We start from the raw sequence: 17890 nt of genomic DNA on the forward strand, positions 1-17890 counted from the left end.
GAAAGCAGATTCTTTAGCGTTAGTGAAGGCTTTGCACGATGGCCACCTCAGCTGACATCTGTCCGCAACCCCGTGATCCAGAACCGCATGGCCAAGCTGCTTTCAAACTTCTAACCCAGACACCATGAAAAATAATAAATGTGTATTTCTGTTTTAAACCATTTAGTCCGGGGGTGACTTGTTACACAGCATTAGCTAACTAGTACACGCTCCCGAGTCTGCTTTTCTCTGTGTCTTTCCAGTCCTTGCAAATGAGGATAGCATTTACAGTGTTATGATACTGTAAGCATTGCCCTGTTTTTTCTGGAATGCGTTTCTATATTTCTTTTTAACTTTTCTTCTGAGGTAAAACTTCCCTAAAGTAAACCTACCTAGGGGCGCCTGAGTGGCTCAGTCAGCTAAGTGTCTGACTTAGGCTAAGGACATGATTTCACAGCTCATGAGTTCGAGCCCCACTTTGGGCTTTCTGCTATCAGCGCAGAGCCCACTTCGGATCCTCTGTCCCCTTCTCTCTCTGTCCCTCCCCAGCTTGTTCTCTCTCTCAGAATAAATAAATAAACTTTTAAAAACATATAAAGTAAACCTACCCAAGGTGAAATACAAAATCTTAAACGTACAGCTCGATGAATTTTTACTGACGTGTTCACCCATGGAACGCCCACTCAGATTGAGGTAGAGAACATCTCTAGCATCCCTCAAAGGCTCCCACGTGCCCCCTCCCAGTCAATACCCTTCGCGAAGGATCACCACTATCCCAACTTCTAAGTTGAGGTTGGTTTTGCCTGTTCTTGAACATAATATGAATGGAATCGCGTGTTTTGGCCTGTTTGGTCTCAACGTTTATAGAGGGAGACACAGAATCGGAAACAGGCTCCAGGCTCCGAGCCATCAGCCCAGAGCCCCACGCGGGGCTTGAACTCACGGACCGCGAGATCATGACCTGGCTGAAGTCGGACGCTTAACCGACTGCGCCACCCAGGCGCCCCTTGGCCTGTTTGGTCTCAAAATACTGTAGATGGGGTAGCTAATAATCATAGATATTTATTTCTCGTGGTTCTGGAGGCTGGGAAGCCCACGGATCAAGGCACTGACTGATCGGGTCTGCTTCCTGGTTAATAGCCTTTTCACTGTGTCCACACAAGGGTTGGAGGGGCGGAGGAGGTCTCTATGGTCAATTTTCAAAGGGTATGAATCCCATTCTGGAGGGCTCCACCTTCCTGATTCAATCACCTCCCCAAACCCCCACCTCTAAATACTTTTACACTGGGGGTTCGTTTTCAACACTGAATTGGAAGGAGGACACAGACATTCAGTCCATACTAGGCACTCTTCGTTCTTTCACTTATCATTAGGTCTCTGAGAATTACCCATGTCCTGGGGGCGCCTGGCTGGCTCAGTCAGAAGAGCACGTGACTCTTGATCTCTGGGTTGTAAGTTTGAGCCCCACGTTGGGCGTGGAGATTACTAAAAAAAAAAATAAAGACACAAAGTTTATTTTAAAAAATTACGCGTATCATTGCATAACTTATCAGTTCATTCCTTCTTATTGCTGAGTAGTGAGCCACTGAATGGATACCTTCCACAGTATGTCTATTCTCAAGCTCACGAACATACTGGTTGTTTCCAGTTTAGGGCTATCGTGAATAATGCCGCTTTGATTTATTATTATTTTTTTTTAATGTTTATTTCTGAGGGGGGGGGGGGAGAGAGAGAGGGAGAGTATGAGCAGGGGAGGGGCAGAGAGAGAGGGAGACCCAGAATCCAAAGCAGGCTCCAGGCTCTGATGTGTCAGCATGCAGACCGATGGGGGGGTGGGGCTTGAACTCACAGACCAAGAGACCAAGACCTGAGTTGAACCCGGATGGAAGCTCAACAGACTGAGCCACCCAGACGCCCCAGGGGACAGGATGTTTCAAGACAATGGAAGAGCTTTTTTTTTTTTTCTTTATCTATCCGATTCCATGTAGCTTTGGTGAGGCTGTGGGGAAATTGGGGTTATTATCGCCCCTGCAGTTGGAAGCCTACATCATCACAAGTTCTCTGGGGAGTAACTAAGCAACATATATCCAGATCTACAACTTACATCTGTTCATGGCTGGAGTAATTATGGTTCGAGGAATCGTAATGCAGGGACAACGTGTGACTCTTGATCTTGGGGACGTGAGTTTCCCCATGTTGCATGTAAAGATTATTTTTAAAAACAAGAAATCGTCGGGGCGCCGGGGGGGCTCAGTCAGTTGAGGGCCTGACTTCAGCTCAGGTCATGATCTCGCGGTTCAGGAGTTCGAGCCCCGCGTCGGGCTCTGTGCTGACAGCTGGGAGCCTGGAGCCTGGATTCTGTGTCTCCCTCTCTCTCTGGCCCTCCCCCACTCGCACAGAAAAATACATATGCAGAAGATTACTGTAGCATTGTTTTAATATTAGAAAAGGGCAGGGGCACCCGGGTGGCTCAGTGGGTTGAGTGTCAGACTTTTCGTTTCAGCTCAGGTCATGATCTCACAGGTTCGTGAGTTCGAGCCCAGCACTGGGCTCTGTGCTGATGATCTGGAGCTTGCTTGAGATTCTTTCTCTCCCTCTTTCCATGCCCCTCGTCCGCTCACATGTGCACACTCTCTCTGTCTCAAAAATAAACAAACTTAAAAAAATTTTTTTTATTTTTTTAATGTTTATTTTTGAGAGACCATTAATTTTTTTAATGTTTATTTATTATTGAGAGAATAAATAATAAATTATGTATTAAATAAATAAATGTTTATTTATTTTTGAGCAGAGGAGGGACAGAGAGAGAGGGAGACACAGAATGTGAAGCAGGCTCCAGGCTCTGAGCTGTCAGCACAGAGCCCAACGCGGGGCTCAAACTCACGGACTGCAAGGTCATGACCTGAACCGAAGTCGGACACTTAACCGACTGAGCCACCCAGGTGCCCAACTTTAAAAAAAATGTTTAAATTAAAAAAATGACAAGCTGATTATTGACATGTAAATCTAAGCTAGAAAACCAAAGAGCTCAAATTGTTTCTCAGAGATGTTTGTAGCTCCATGATCAGTGCGTTTGTTTAAGAATGCAGATTCTTGGGATGAGCACTGGGTGTTGTATGGAAACTAATTTGACAATAAATTTCATATATTAAAAAAAAGAAAAAAAAAGAATGCAGATTCTTGGGCTCTATCTCAGGCCCTGGGAACCAGGATCTCTGAGCGTGGTGCCCAGGAATCTGCATTTTAACTAGACGTTCGGATGCCCATTTGATATTTGAGAAACTTAGTCAATGAAAAAAGGGGCACAATGAGACCCAGAGAGACATTGTCAAATATTTTTATGGTCTTTGCCCCGTTACCACGGGAAGGAGCTCCTCTAGTCTGACCCTCTCTCCCTTCCCCAGATCCTTCGCAACATCGGCCCATCCCTGCACTTGCCCAAGGAAACCTTGCGGTTAATGAGTCTCCAAAAAGTGAAGTGAAAGTGGTAAACAAAGCAACAGCAGCTACAGGATTAGAAGTGGGGTGGGGGCCGCGGGAGACCGTCCCTGTGCCCTCGTTGAAGTCGGGAATGAGGCGACTAGTGACACAAGTTGACATTTCTGGTGTCCCTACAAAAATATTCCACACGTCCCTCAAAATACACCACCCGCTTCCCGCTCCTGTCCCCCCTCACCCACAGAGAGACTTCACCTCCCGGGTCACCTCAGAAACCCGGAGGTGGGCGGTGAACAGGGCGGAGTCTCTGAGGAAAGAAAACAGATGGGTCAACACTCGGGTCCCCAGAGATGTCTCCCTACCGACGCTGCTGCTGTGGTGGCTGCTGCTGCTGACTGTGGAGCCTGTCAGCGCCTCGCTGATCCGGTACTGGGGACCCCCTACCCCGAACCTGGGATGGACTCTCCCCCTTTTGCCCTTCAAGACTGGGGCCCCCAAGTTCAGTGACTCCCAAAGCTGGCACCCCAGGGCCCGTGACTTCTATCTCTTGGGTTCCCAGACCTCCAAATTGGGCTCTCACCGCCCTCCCCTCGCCCAGGCTGGGGGGCTTCTACCCTGATGTGTCCTAAGAGGACACACAGCCCTTTCGGTCCAAGGTCCTCCAATCCTGAGACCCTCAACTGGGGACTCCTCCTTCCCTCCCCTCTCCAGACAAGTTTTTGGGAGATCCCACCCTGAGCTCTGATGATCTGGTACTGGGGTTTCCAGACATGCAACTCCCCTGACCCCCAACCCAACAGATCTTGGAGACTCAGAACTGTGACTCCCCCAGCTTCACATCTCCCAGACTGCTTAGGTCTCAAGAAGCCCAGTTTGGGGGACCCCAGGGATCCCTCACTCACCTAGCCTCTGGTGCCTCCCACCCCAATCTCTTCTCCTCTCTTCTCCCATCCCTGGAACCGGGGGGGGGGGCAGGGAGGGGTCCTCTTCCAGGAAACATTTCCCCCACTTGACGTTCTTGAGCCTCTCAAAGATTGAGTCATGGTGGGGGTGGGGTGGGGTGGGGGGTGGCAAAGAAGTGAGTGAGGGGGCAGGGCTCCAAGGAGTGATTTTAGGCAGGTACATGAATATCCCTGCACGTGATGTTTGCTAACCTGCTTCTTGAACCTAATAGATCACGGCCATTTCCCCAGCCAGCACAAAGGGCAGTGATTCTCTTCAGAGTTGTTTCAGGGCCAACAGCATCCACAGGACCCAGGAACTTGTTAGAAATGCAAACCTTCAGGCTCCATCTCAGACCTAATTCATTAGAAACTACAAGTTCTGAATCTCAGCTCTGGGGCAGGGGCTGGCAAACTCTCAACCTAGGGCCAAATTCAACCTGCCGCCTGTTTTTTTGCGAACGAAGTTTAACAAAACCCAGCCACGTTGTCTAGGGCTGATTTTGTGCTATACGGACGGAGCCGAGCCGTTGCAACAGAGGCTGGTGGCAGGCAAAATCTTTACCAAAAAAACTTAAAGTTTGAGAATCACTGGCACAGAGAGCTACCTCCTCCTTTTTAGCGATTGGGGGAATTCCATTCTGCAGAGCCAAGTCCTAGCTAGCCGGTCCCGTCTTCAAAATTAGACACATCCTCACAGACACAGCTTTGTGCACCTGTCCAGTGATCTCCTGTGGATGAAACTCATTGAGCTGAAATGAAGTTGGGTTAAAAGGTGTGTAAGGGCTCAGTGGGTTGAACGTCTGACTTCCTCTCCTGTCGTGATCTCTCAGTTCATGAGTTTGAGCCCCACCTTGGGCTCACTGCTGTCAGCTGCTGTCATCATGGAGCTCGCCTTGGGTCCTTTGTCCCCATCTCTCTCTCTCTCTGCCCCTCCCCCCCAAAAAAGGTGTGTACAATTTTAAGCCCAATGATACACACCTGGCAAATCATCCTCCAGAAAGTTGGTATCAATCGATAGCCCCTAGTCAACGGTGAGTATTCTTAGGTCTTTGCCAATCTACAGGGCGAAAAAAGTTTTCTGACTCTCATCATTTGTATTCTTTTGACAACTCTTGGGGTTGGACATCTAACATAAAAAGATGTTATTTGTTTAGAAGCTGTTTGTACTTCTGCAAATTACCTGTTTGTGTCCTTTGCTTATTATCCTGGCAAATGTCAAGAACTGTAATGTTAGCTTGCCACAGTTTTGTGGCTGCTTGTAGAAGACACAAGACCCCCGGGTCAGAGACAAGGACAGGTTATTACTCTTGGCAACAGTAGTAGCCAGAGTATCAGTTCTCTGAGCCCCAGTTCCCACAAGGCGAGATGAAGAGAGCTGGCTGAGATCTGCACATGCAGTGGGGTGCATTACAGGAGGGGAACCCCAAGTTTAGGGAACCTGGACCTTTTACAATGGATCATAAACCTGCGTGCTCTCTGGCCCAGAGGGAGACACTGTTTCTCCCCCAAGGCTGTTCACTAAATGAAATCCTTGACAAAGGCAGTCAGTCTGTCTGCAGAAATGTGAGAGAACCATGAGGGAATTGTCTTCCAACACCGGGTTGTTTATCTTATTCTTATTTGCTTGTAAAAGCTCTTTGCATATTAGATATATTAGTTCTTTGACATACAACCTGTAATTATTTCCCTTAGATTTTTAAAAAACTTTTTAAACAGCTTGTGTGTTGGGGAAGGGAGTACAAAGGTTTAAAATTTTAGAGTTACACTCATCAATCCTCTCCCCAATGATTTCTGGTCTTGGTATCATGATGTGAAAAATCTTGCTCTTCCCAGAGTTATGTAAACATTTTACTTCTCTCTAGTGCTCTTATGTTACATTTCACATTAGATCTTTGATTATCTGCAACGTATTTTATTATTATCTTTTTATTTATTTTTTTTTAATTTTTTTTTCAACGTTTTATTTTATTTTTGGGACAGAGAGAGACAGAGCATGAACGGGGGAGGCGCAGAGAGAGAGGGAGACACAGAATCAGAAACAGGCTCCAGGCTCTGAGCCATCAGCCCAGAGCCCGACGCGGGGCTCGAACTCACGGACCACGAGATCGTGACCTGGCTGAAGTCGGACGCTTAACCGACTGCGCCACCCAGGAGCCCCTATTATTATCTTTTTAATGTTCCTTTATTTTTGAGAGAGACAGAGACAGAGTACGAGAGGGGGAGGAGCAGCGAGAGAGGGAGACACAGAATCTGAAGCAGGCTCCAGGCTCCGAGCCGTCAGCACAGAGCCCGACGCTGGGGCTCGAACTCATGAACCGCGAGATCATGATCCGAGCCCAAGTCGGACACTTAACCGACTGAGCCACCCAGGTGGCCCAAGGCATGTATTTTAGTGTAAAGAGTGAAACTGGGATTTGGTGCTTACAGTCTCCCCGACACCAACAGTGAAGAAAATAGTCTCCAACATCATGAAGTGAAGCATGCAAGTGTTTTTGCCAAGTCTAGTTTCATGGTGGGGTCTTTGAAAGCCTTTGTGAGTGTCGAGTTCCCGAGGATGGCTTATGTTATGTTCTTTGAAATGGCCCTTATTGAAAGACTTTGGGGAAAGTCTGTTTGGGGTGGGCTGGTTCGCTCTTGCAGAGTTGTTGGGGAGATTTGTCATCATGGTTTGATGGGTATTCCGTTGGCTTTCCTGGAAGGTTGTTATTGCAGGGTTTCTGACAATGGCTGCTGTTGTAGGACCATTGAGACATTTGCTTTGTCGTTCCACCCTACTTGGGAGATTCCTTTATGGAGGGTCTCCAGGAAGAGTAATTTCCTAAGTGTCACTATCCTCCCCCACAGGATCCCTCTCCGCCGCGTGCACACTGGACACAGGACTCTGAACCCACCGAGGGGATGGGGGAAGCCAGCAGCGACCCCCGCTCTGGGGGCCCCCTCCCCTGGAGACAATCCCACTGTCATACCTCTCTCTAACTACATGAATGTGAGTCACAGCCCCAGAGAGTCCTCACCCTCCTCCCCACTTAAGAAGTCAAAGCCTTCATTCACCCTCTCTCCGTTTTACCCTCAGGTCCAGTATTACGGGGAAATTGGACTGGGAACGCCCCCACAAAACTTCTCTGTCGTTTTTGACACTGGCTCCTCCAATCTCTGGGTCCCGTCCATAAGATGCCACTTCTTCAGCCTGCCCTGCTGTGAGCTTGCTTGGGGGAGGATGAGACTGAACAGGGGTGATGGGAGAAGTGGGGCCTGGGTCTTGGCTTCCCGAGGATTTCTGAGGTGCTGTTCTCTTCTGACATGCCCTCGCGGGTCACAAGTTCACAAAGGCAGGAGGCCACTGGGGAGACTCCCTTCCTCCGGTGACACCTCCCTGATCTTCTGACCTAGGGCTCCACCACCGTTTCAACCCCAAGGCCTCCAGCTCCTTCCAACCCAATGGGACCAAGTTTGACATTCAGTATGGAACTGGGAGGCTAGCTGGCATCCTGAGTGAGGACAAGCTGACTGTGCGTGACCACTGACCCCAGGAAGACTTGAGGCTGGGAGAACCCCACCCTCCGAGAGGATCTGGCTTAGGGAGGGGGCTTAGGAGGCGGGGCTTCCTGGGGAAATGGATGAAGGGGGCGGGGTTTCCTGGTTAAAGGGGTGGGCTTCCTAAGTGGGGAGGCAATCCTTCCTAGACGGTTGGGGGCTGTTTTCAGGTGTGTCCATATGGGATTCATGCCTTGGTTTGGAACATTTCAGGGTTATGTAGGTTATGTCCTTCAAGAAGCAACCTGCCCCATTTGAATCTATCCGTAGATTGGAGGAATGATGAATGCATCAGTGATTTTTGGAGAGGCTCTGTGGGAGTCCAGCCTGGTGTTCACTCTTGCCCGCTTCGATGGGATACTGGGCCTTGCTTTCCCCGTTCTGGCCGTGGGAGGGGTCCGACCCCCACTGGATGTACTGGTGGACCAGGGGCTACTGGATAAGCCTGTCTTCTCCTTCTACCTCAACAGGTAATGGGCGAGGGTCTACCTTCCTATGAGTCCTAGCCCCAAGAAAGATGTTCTGTCTGCTTTCAGAAGTCCCATGTCCAATAAAAGAAGTCTCATCTTCCACTCAGGAAGTCACCTACCCAATATAAATAACGCGTGATCAAAAAGTCCCACTCACCGAGCAACCTTAAGACCTACTACAAGCACTCACTGTCACTTTAAATGCCTCATGTTTCAAACCCAAACCAGGAAACTCCGTGCCTTACCTACTCAACTTAGGCACTCCCTCTTCCCTGCACACAAAGCCCAAATTCCATTTGAGAATACATTCCAGAAGTCCGAAGCTACCCATTTTAATCGAAGAAGTCCCACCTATCTTTTAGGAAGCTCAACTTTACGCTCAGAAAGCCCCACCCACCATCCAGGAAGGCCCCACCTTCCCTCTGGAGGTCCATCCCCCACAGTCATAAAATCCTACTGCCTGAGCAAGTCCCACCCACTCGGGAAGCTCCACTTACCTCTGGAGGGGTCCTCTCCTTCCACACCTCCAGGAATCCCCGCCCTTCTCAGCCAAATCAGGAAGTCTGCCACCTCTGACCCATGAGACCTACAATTTAGAAAGTCTCACCATGTGCCCAGAGTAATAAATTCCACCCCAAAAGTTCTACCTTCCACACTCAAATCAAGAAGCCCTGGGGGCTGCTGGGTGGTTCAGTCGTTAAGTATCTGACTTTGGCTCAGGTCATGATCTCGTGGTTCGTGAGTTCGAACCACGTATCTGATGAGCTCAAGCCCCACTTCAGGTAAAAAAAAAAACAGGAGCCCACTCTGGGTGAGCCCCATTTCCCTCTCTCTCTCTCTCTCTCTCTCTCTCAAAAAATAATAATAATAATTAATTAAAAATTTTAAAAATAAAAATAAAAAAAGAAGTCCTGTCCCCACTTCAGAAGCCCCCCAGGACCCTAAAAGACCTTCACCAAGAAAAGCCCCATTCCTTTTCCTTTTTTGGCTTTGCTTCCAGTCCCAACATCTAGACCCTGCCTACATCCCACTACTCCACCCAGAACTGGTGACCTCCCATTGGCAGGAATTCCCTGCCTTTTTTTTAAGTTTATTTATTTATTAAAAAAGGTTTTTTTTTAATGTTTATTCATTTTTGAGAGACAGAGAGAGAGAGACAGTGTTAGCGGGGGAGGGGGGCGGCGGGGGGGGGGGGAGAGAGGGAGACACAGAACCCGAAGCAGGCTCCAGGCTCTGAGCTGTCAGCACAGAGCCCGATGTGGGGCTTGAACCCACAAACTTTGAGATCATGACCTGACTGAAGTCGGACGCTTAACCGACTGAGCCACCCGGGCACCCCAAGTTTATTTATTTTTGAGAGAGAGTAAGAGAACACAGTGCATGCGCGTGCAAGCCGGGGGAGGGACAGAGAGAAAAGGGAGACAGACAATCCCAAACAGGCTCCGCAATGTCAGCACAGAGCCTGACACAGGGCTCGAACCCACGAACCATGAGAAATCTCAGCCGACTGAGCCACCCAGGAGCCCCAGGAACTCTCTTCCTTGACCCTGCCAGGCCGGCAGGACACTGACGGCACTTGGCCTCTGCAGGGATCCTGAAGCGGCCGACGGAGGAGAGCTGGTCCTGGGGGGCTCTGATCCGGCTCACTACATCCCACCCCTCACCTTCGTGCCGGTCACGATCCCCGCCTACTGGCAGATCCACATGGAGCGGTGAGAGACCTGGCCTCCTAGGTCTGGGAGGAATGGGCCAGAGACCAATACCCATTGTCCTGGGGAGGAGGGAGCCGGAGGCCTGGACTCCTGCTCTGAGGGAGGAGGAAGCTGGGGGCCTGGACTCCTGGGTCTGGGGGAGGAGGGGCTGGGCCAGGGCTCCTGTGATTGAGGGAGGAGGGGCTGAGGGCCTGGATTCCTAGGACACTGGCTCCAACGTTGACCCTTTGCCCCCTCACAGTATGAAGGTGGGCACAGGGCTGACTCTTTGTGCCCAGGGCTGCGCTGCCATCCTGGACACGGGCACATCCCTCATCACAGGACCCACTGAAGAGATCCGGGCCCTGAATACAGCCATTGGAGGAATCTCCTTGCTGGTGGGCGAGGTGAGGACCTGGTGTCTGGTGGGGCTTTGATGGCACACACTGGGCAGGATGCTTGGGGCCCGAGGGTGGGATTAGGTGGTTAAGAGGTATCCCAAGGCAGAAGGCACTGGGCATCACGAGTGACAGGCTGTGGAGCAGTGGTCGGAAGCAAGGACACTTCCTAGGCATCTGCTGCGTGAGTCTGGAGATGGTGATACGGGTTGATTCAGGACTGCATGGGAGTGAGAAGCCTCGGGAGCCTGGGGACATCCGGGGGAGGTACACAGGAAGCTGAGGAATATTTACCATCAGATGGTACTCAGAGCCTTGGAGGGCAGCCGTCTCTGGGAGAGAGGAGGTCTCAGGAGCAGCCTTGGGGAACATCCACATGGAGAAGTGGAGACAGGGCAGGAGCGGTGGCAGGCAGGGGAGGGGCGCCTGGAGAGTGGGGGCTCACTGAGGTTGTGCAAAGGAAGCTTCAGGCACAGAGGGGCACGGTGAACGTAAAAGGTGCTCACCCACTTCTCATCAGCAGGCCCTTCAGTTTGGGAGGGGCGGGGGGGGGCAGGGGGCGGGTCCTTCCAGGTAGAAATTTCCACGAGGTCTATCAAATGCCTAGGATGTGGGCTTATAATGAGCCAAGGGAACCAGGTAGATTGGAGTGGTTATGGGCATGGGTTGTCCGGGTTGGAACCCAGCTCTGCCACTATTTTCTCTTGGACAAGCCACTTAATATTCCTTTGCCTCAGGGCGCCTGGGTGGCTCAGTTGGTTAAGCGTGGGTGCGAGCCCCACGTCAGGCTCTGTGCCGACAGCTCAGAGCCTGGAGCCTGCTTGAGATTGTGTCTCCCTCTCTCTCTCTCTCTGCCCCTCCCCTGCTCACACTCTGTCTCTCTCTCTCTCTCTCTCAAACATAAATAAAACATTAATATTCCTTTGCCTCAGTTTCCTAACTTCTAAAACAGGGTTACTAATGCTCGTGTTTTAGGTATGTTGTGAGGGTTGAATGCATTAGCCTACGTAAGGTTCTAAGCTGATGCTCTGATCATACACTGGAAATCAACCTTGTTCCCATTATTCCTTATCTTCCCAACAAGGTAATGACTATTGGTTTTGAAGAAAGACAGACTTCCTGGCAGTTAGTTACAGTGGCCTAACATTGTATTCTTGGGTACTTGGGGGGTGGTGGGATTTGAGGTAACGTGGAGAACAACTGTTCTAACAATCTAAAAAGGGCAGCTCTCAGGACGCCCGGGTGGCTGTCGATTAAGCTTTTTGACTTCAGCTCAGGTTATGATCTCACTGTTCAGGAGTTCGAGTCCGCATTGGGTGAGCTCGAGCCCGGCTTCAGGGTGAGCCAGACTCTGTCTGTCTGTCTCTCTCTCCCTCCCTCTCTCTCTCTCTCTCTGTCCCTCGTGGGATTCTGTCTCTCGCTCTGTCTCCACCCTCACTCACTTGCACTCTCCCTCTCTCTCTCTCTCTCTCTCAAAAAATAAAAATAAACATAACAAAAATAAAAAGGGCAGCTCTCAGCCACTCAGCTCCGGCTAAGTATTCCCATGTGGGGAAAGCCAGATCTCCTGGTTTGTTGGAGAAAGCTGAAAACATTATTTGAAAGCTCCTGGCTTGGGCCATAGACCACCCCTTAAACAAAGGAAACGAGCCAATCAACAAGGAATGACTAGGTATTTAGAGTTATCAAGCCAATAAGGGCAGAAACTGAAAAGAAGGAACAAGGGGGAAAGGAAGGAGGGGGTGACCAAAACCTTATAAAACAAGGTCCCTTGCCTACAGCCACAGGTATTCACGTTCGAATGTCCCCTCTCTGTAAAGAGCTTTCATACTGTTTTTTTTTTTTTTAAGTTTCCTTATTTGTTTTGAGAGAGAATGCGCGTGCTTGCGAGTTGGGGAAGGGCAGAGAGAGGGAGAGACAGAATCCCAAGCAGGCTCTGTGCCACCAGCCCCATGCAGGCCTCGAACGCATGAACCATGAGATCATGAACTGAGCCGAACCCAAGAGTCGGATGTTTAACCGTCTGAGCCATCCAGGCGCCACCGTATTATTCGTAACTTTCTAATTTTCAATAATAAACTTTGGCCCGCTGCTCACTTAAAAAACAAGCAAGCAAGCAAGCAAGCCCCTGGTTTGTGATAACACTTACTATGTGTCCAGGCATTCTTCCAAACTAACTTATCATCCACATAACATACCTATGAAGTATTACTATCAACTACACCTTCAAATTGGACACCGCGGCACAGAGAGATTAAGTAACTTGCCTAAGGCTGCACAGCAGCAGACTCCAAGGATACCACCTGCACCACCGTGGGGTACAGTTGGTAACTAATTTTTAAAACATTTTAGACACAGTGCAAGACAACTTAAATGCACCCTGTGGGCTCCATGTGCCTCGGGGCCGGTAGTTTCTGATCCACAAGTAGATGAAGGAAAAGAGGGTTTGATCAAATGGGAGCCTAAAGGAAGTGACAACAACTATGTTAGGGGCGAAGGAAGAGCGGGTGAGGTGAGAGAAGGCAGCAGAACTTGACCGCACAAGACCGTGAAGACCTATCTTAAGCAGAGCGGGAATCCCTCAGCCCCACTTGTTCCTCCTCTCCCTCAGTACCTCATCCAGTGCGAGACAATCCCCACGCTGCCCCCCGTCTCCTTCCTCCTTGGTGGGGTCTGGTTTAACCTCACGGCTCAGGACTACGTCATCCAGGTAGGTGGCCGTCACGAGGCAGTGACGCAATAAGATGGGATTTGAGAGGATGGAGCTGGGAACGAGACATCACTGGGACGGAGTAGGGGCCACAGAAACATTTCTGGTGCCAGGGGTAGTGGGCGGGGCAGAGCTGTGGCTCCCGGGGAAGAGGCGGGTTCGGTGTGCCTGACACCCAGTGGCCCGTTTTGTCGCCTTGCAGATTGTTCGGGGTGGTTTCCGCCTCTGCTTGTCTGGCTTCCAGGCCCTCGACATGCCTTCGCCTGCAGGGCCCCTCTGGATTCTCGGCGATGTCTTCTTGCGGACCTACGTAGCCGTCTTCGACCGCGGGAACCTGACGAGCGAGGCCCGAGTGGGGCTGGCGCGCTCTCGCTTTGGGGAAACCCGACCACGAAGGGGTGGGCCTGCGCAGGCGCAGTTCTCCGGTTGGCCCCTCGGTTAGGCGCATGCGCACCGAGCGGTAGTCGAGGCCCAGGTACTCCGTAAAAATCCGTTCTTACCATTGACTCTACCTGGGTCACTTTTTTCTTTTTTTTAAGCGCGTGATTTTTGGAGAGAAAAGTTAGTGTCCAGCTCTCTGACTTGAGGAAGAAAGGAAGGAGAAAGGTATCACTCCTTTTCTCCAGGGCAGGGCTCCCGCCGGTGCGGAGGTCTTGTACTACGAATCCCAGGAGGCCCTTCGCCTACGCTGTCTATAGACAGAGGCGTCCGGCACCGCGAAGCCTCATGGACCTTGTATTCCAGGCCGTGTTCTCGTCTTGCCGGGGGCGGGCGCAGCCACAACATGCGTGGGAGGCGACAGGTCGCGACGGCAGCGACAGGTGGCAGTGGGGGGTGGTGCCTGAATCGTAAAGGGCTTTCCAACCTTTGTTTTAAGGGGAGGGGATATGATTCCCGCAGACTTCAACCTCTGTCCTTCCTTTCTCCCCTTGGGATTCCGAGACCCCTGGGTCCGCCATAAAGGCGGGGCTTGAAGCCCCCGGGTTGGGGGAGCTGTGCTGTCCCTCCTCCGGCGATGATGTCATTCCCCCCCTCCGCAGCTTCTTGCTGCCCTGAGCTGCCGGGGCTGGGTCACCCCTCCCCCAACGCCAGCCCCGGATTCCCCCATCCCCGCCCCGCCTCGACTTGGGGTGAGTACGGGGGGAGGGGGAGAAGGCACAGGGTCCGGGGGCGGTAAAACGACCCAAATCCCAGTTTTGGAGGCGAGAGACCCGGGAGATGGGGACTCAAAGATTACAGCGGAGAAATTCTTCCTTAATAACGAGCTTTGGGAGCCAAGGTTCTTGGAAGGCCTGGGGGGACCAAGGATCGTAGGCGGAGAGTCTCCATATTTTCAGCTTTACTGTTCGGGAGACCCTCTTTCCTGGATTTATAACTGATGGGAATGGGGGTGGAGGAACGAGGCCGGGATCCTAGAAGTCGGGAAGCGGGAGACCCTTTCCCAGTTCCAGGGCCTTGGAGAATGGGGGAGGGGGGATGAGGGGGGCGCCAAGGATGACAGAGGTGGGAGTTTGGAGCTTTCAGGAATTTTGTGCCTGGAGGACCAGAAAAAGGATAGATTGGGAAGGAGGGGTGGGAAAGGGCTGGAAACCAGGACAGACATTGGTCTACAGCCTCCTGGTGTCCATCGCCCCAAATCAAGTCCGCTTCCCCCTGGTCTGTTTGCAGGGCTGGGTGTCCCATACCCGGAGCCTACATTATGCCTCCAGTCGCCTACCCCATGGGTATAGACTCGAGGCTCACAAATCCCCCACATACCCTGGTGGGTCCTGGAGAGGGCCAGGAGGGAGTGGTGACATTCAGTTTTCCCTGGACCTGATGGAGTCTGGACTATACTGTTACTCCTTGCCCCAGGGCCTCCGCCCCGCTCCCATGGTCTCTAATCTGGAGTCTCATCCCATATCGTCCCCTATGGCAGCCCCCTCGCCCACAGCCCCCACCTTCTCCCACACCTTCTGACCTCTGCAAAAACGCTGATTTGGTAACTGGATCCCGTGCCTGGCTGCTGTCAAAAGCAGAAGAGAAAAGTAGAGTTGGGGGAGGGGAGAGGATATAAGGGAGCATAGCTGATTTTTAGGTGTTTACCCTAGTCCCTACTCCCACCCCTAGTGCCTACCCAACCCCTCCTCCAGCCACCACCCCCACTCGTGACTTGCTCAGAAACCTCACTCAACCCAAGCCTCAACCTAAGCCCAGTCCCTCACCTCAGGATTCACTGCTTCTGCCTGGGGATACACCAGAATTCAGGGTAGAGAAGAGTAGGAAGTTTTGATGTCTTTTCTCTGCCTTCCTGGGTCCCATCAGGGGCTTGAGTACCGCCCAAGGTCGGGGGGGTGGTGAAGGAAATACCTCCTTGGTCTGCAGGACAGGCTCCACTTCTGCAACTCTCCGCAGTGACGCAGCCTCGGGTCCTGGCCAGGATGGGGGGTAGAGGGGGTGATGGAGGGACAGAGACCAAAGGACAGCGGGACAAAGTCCCAAAGAAGTGGAGACAGAGCCTCATAAGGGGATGAAAGAGGCACGGGGAGTGGGGATAGAGACCCGCATAGGGTGACAGAGAGAAAAAGGAGAGAAAGAGAAAAGGCACTTACAGAGGAGGGAGAGAGACGGAGGAGAGGAAAAAGATACTGACAGAGAGGTCGTCAGAGAACAAGAGCAAGGGGGACAGAGATGCAGATGAATGGATAGAGACGGGGGGTGGGGGGTACAGGCTGGGAGAGGGGAGTGGAGGACAGAGACACAAAGAAGAGGGAGAGAGACCCAGGGAGAGGAAGACAAGGGCCTAGGGCAAGGAGGACAGCGCCCCAGAGAGGGAGTGGAGGACAGAGACACAAAGAGAAGAGACAGAGACCGGGAGGGGGCAGAGGCCCAGAGAGAGAGAGAGACAAATCCCTGAGAATAAGCTACAGAGACCAGGAGAAAGAGACTGGGGTGGGGGGACGGAGACACAGTTGGGGGAGAGGAGACTGAACCTTAGGGAGAAGGAAGTAAAGACTCAGAAGGAGGGGAACAGATTCAGAGAACAATGAGACAGAGACCCGGAGGGAGGGTAGAGACTTAGAAAAGAGGGTCCAGAGTCTCAGCGGGGCGAGGGCAGAGACGAGGGGACAAATAAATACTCAGAGAAAGGGGATAGAAAGACATCGAGAGACACAAAAACGGGAGCGGGGGCGGGTGGGTAGGCGATACGAACCAGCCGCCGCACCTGCAGAGGGAGGCGGTGGGCCAGGGATAATGCAGCGGGAGAAAGCCCGCAGCCCCTGACCCGCCCCCTTCGCTCCCGCAGGCACCGCCTCCTCCCGCCGCAGCCGGGGCAGAAGCTGAGGCCCCCGCTCCAGCGCCTGCGCCCAGCTGCTCGGTGTCTGGCCAGCCAAGGGGGCGGGGCAGGACACGCCCCTCCACTAGCCCCGCCCCAACTCTCCGCTTCCGCCGGGACTTTCGGACACCTAGCCCCGCTCTATTTCTCATTGGCCCCGCTTATTTCCTCAGCCTAGCCAGTTTCCCGGCGCTTAGGTTTCTCCCCTCCGCCACCCTTAAGGCTCTCTCTTCACCTGTCCTCATCCATCCCTTGGTTCTGCAGTCTGCAGTCCGCTGTTATCTAGACTTGGTCCCTTTTACATCACCAGTTGGAAGTTCTTGCAGCGCCCTCCAAAGCCCTGCTGACCCTCACGCCGCTCTCCCAGGTTCTCTGAGCCCAGACTCCCCGTTCCAGGTCCTATTCTTCCATCCAGCCCAGTAATTGTGTACTCTGCAGGTCTCACCTTTCCCGTAGCGTCCCCATACCCGTTCTGTACTCTCTTAGCCCTGCCCCAACCCCGCCTAGGCTGGTTGCTTTCAAGCCTCTTAGAGCCCCCAGTACTCCCCTAGTCTCGTCTTCCCACAGTCCATTCAAGACGGTTTCTGCCATTTGTAGATCCCACCCACCTTCCTCGGTCTCATCCATCCATCCTGACACTCCTTTTCCCGGCCCAGCCCTGTCTGACCAGGCCAAGCTTGCAACCCCGGCCCGACCCCTTCCTCGCTTCGTTCCCTTTCTTAGTCCTAGGCAGACGCTCTCAGGTTTCCAGGCCTCGCTTATATCCACTCCTGCTCACTGGGTCTCAGTCCCTATTCCTCCTTTCGGTCCAGCCTAGTGCCATTTCGCGCGAAAGTACGGTCTATTCTTCATTTCCAGTTCCCGCCCCTCGTTCAGTCTCGCCCCCTCACTACCCAGCCCAATTAGGACTGTTTCTAACTTTCCTAGGCCCTGCCTCTTCTTAAGATCCGCCCTGCCCGGACAAAGCAAAGTTAGGGGTCCAACCCGGCTGTCTCCATCTGCCCCTCCCCACAGGCTCCAGGTTGCCGGCTCTTTAGATCCTTTCTCTGTCCAATCAGGACCGTCTCCCCCATGCTAGTCAGAAGTCTTTAAGTAGTTTGGACTTGTCCACTCCCTCTGCTCCGCCCACTCCTTTCTTCAGTTCAATCAGATCTCTTTCTCATATCTAGTCCCACCCCCTCAGTTAGCTGCCCGTCCTGCCCATTTGGCACCTCGCTCGGACCTCCCCTTCTCTCGGAAAGATCCAATCGGTGTGTTTCACCTGCAGCCCCGCCCCGAGCAGCTAGGCTGTGTGGAGTCCCTGTCCTTCCCCCTGCCTCGGCCCCGCCCTAGCGTCCCCAGACCAACCAGCTCTGTTCCGCCCCCACCAAGGCCCCGCCCCCTCCACCCGTCGCTTCTTCCACCCAATCA

General features: G+C 52.3%; 2 protein-coding genes across 33 annotated transcripts; one reads left to right on the forward strand and one right to left on the reverse strand.

Moving 5' to 3' along the window:
- Positions 1–1021: 1021 nt before the first annotated feature.
- LOC102899949 lies at positions 1022–17741 on the reverse strand. 32 transcript variants are annotated; one of them, XM_019818641.3, is made up of 6 exons: positions 16358–17741; positions 15514–15575; positions 15125–15169; positions 12834–12916; positions 8863–8951; positions 1022–1464 (listed from the first exon to the last, which is right to left on the reverse strand). In XM_019818641.3, exons 1-6 carry the CDS (start codon positions 16630–16632, stop codon positions 1398–1400), a joined length of 621 nt encoding a protein of 206 aa, XP_019674200.3. In that variant the 5' UTR covers positions 16633–17741; the 3' UTR covers positions 1022–1397. The 32 variants fall into 32 exon arrangements, 2 of the variants coding, with proteins under 2 accessions (XP_019674200.3, XP_019674201.3); XR_006590460.1 differs by lacking the exon at positions 12834–12916 and adding exons at positions 5340–5418; positions 10749–10880 and having other exon boundaries at positions 15369–17741; XR_006590454.1 differs by adding an exon at positions 5340–5418 and having other exon boundaries at positions 12834–14699; positions 15369–17741.
- NAPSA (napsin A aspartic peptidase) lies at positions 3536–13675 on the forward strand. Its single transcript, XM_003997470.5, has 9 exons — positions 3536–3843; positions 7206–7347; positions 7435–7558; positions 7752–7870; positions 8166–8365; positions 9955–10077; positions 10319–10463; positions 13066–13164; positions 13367–13675. Exons 1-9 carry the CDS (start codon positions 3551–3553, stop codon positions 13604–13606), a joined length of 1485 nt encoding a protein of 494 aa, XP_003997519.3. The 5' UTR covers positions 3536–3550; the 3' UTR covers positions 13607–13675.
- Positions 17742–17890: the final 149 nt, after the last annotated feature.

This window comes from Felis catus, chromosome E2 (genome assembly GCF_018350175.1).
Source record: "Felis catus isolate Fca126 chromosome E2, F.catus_Fca126_mat1.0, whole genome shotgun sequence".
Taxonomy (NCBI): Eukaryota; Metazoa; Chordata; class Mammalia; order Carnivora; family Felidae; genus Felis; species Felis catus.

Coding starts and splice junctions, on each gene's coding strand:
- NAPSA (XM_003997470.5), top strand. CDS start 3,551: ATGAGGCGACTAGTGACACAAGTTGACATTTCTGGTGTCCCTACAAAA. Junction 7,559..7,751: donor CTTCTTCAGCCTGCCCTGCT/GTGAGCTTGCTT, acceptor CTTCTGACCTAG/GGCTCCACCACCGTTTCAAC. Junction 10,464..13,065: donor TCTCCTTGCTGGTGGGCGAG/GTGAGGACCTGG, acceptor CCTCTCCCTCAG/TACCTCATCCAGTGCGAGAC.
- LOC102899949 (XM_019818641.3), bottom strand. CDS start 16,632: ATGAGAAATAGAGCGGGGCTAGGTGTCCGAAAGTCCCGGCGGAAGCGG. Junction 15,576..16,357: donor CTCTGCAGGTGCGGCGGCTG/GTTCGTATCGCC, acceptor CATCCTGGCCAG/GACCCGAGGCTGCGTCACTG. Junction 8,952..12,833: donor AGGCACATGGAGCCCACAGG/GTGCATTTAAGT, acceptor TCTAAATTGTAG/GTCTCATGGGTCAGAGGTGG.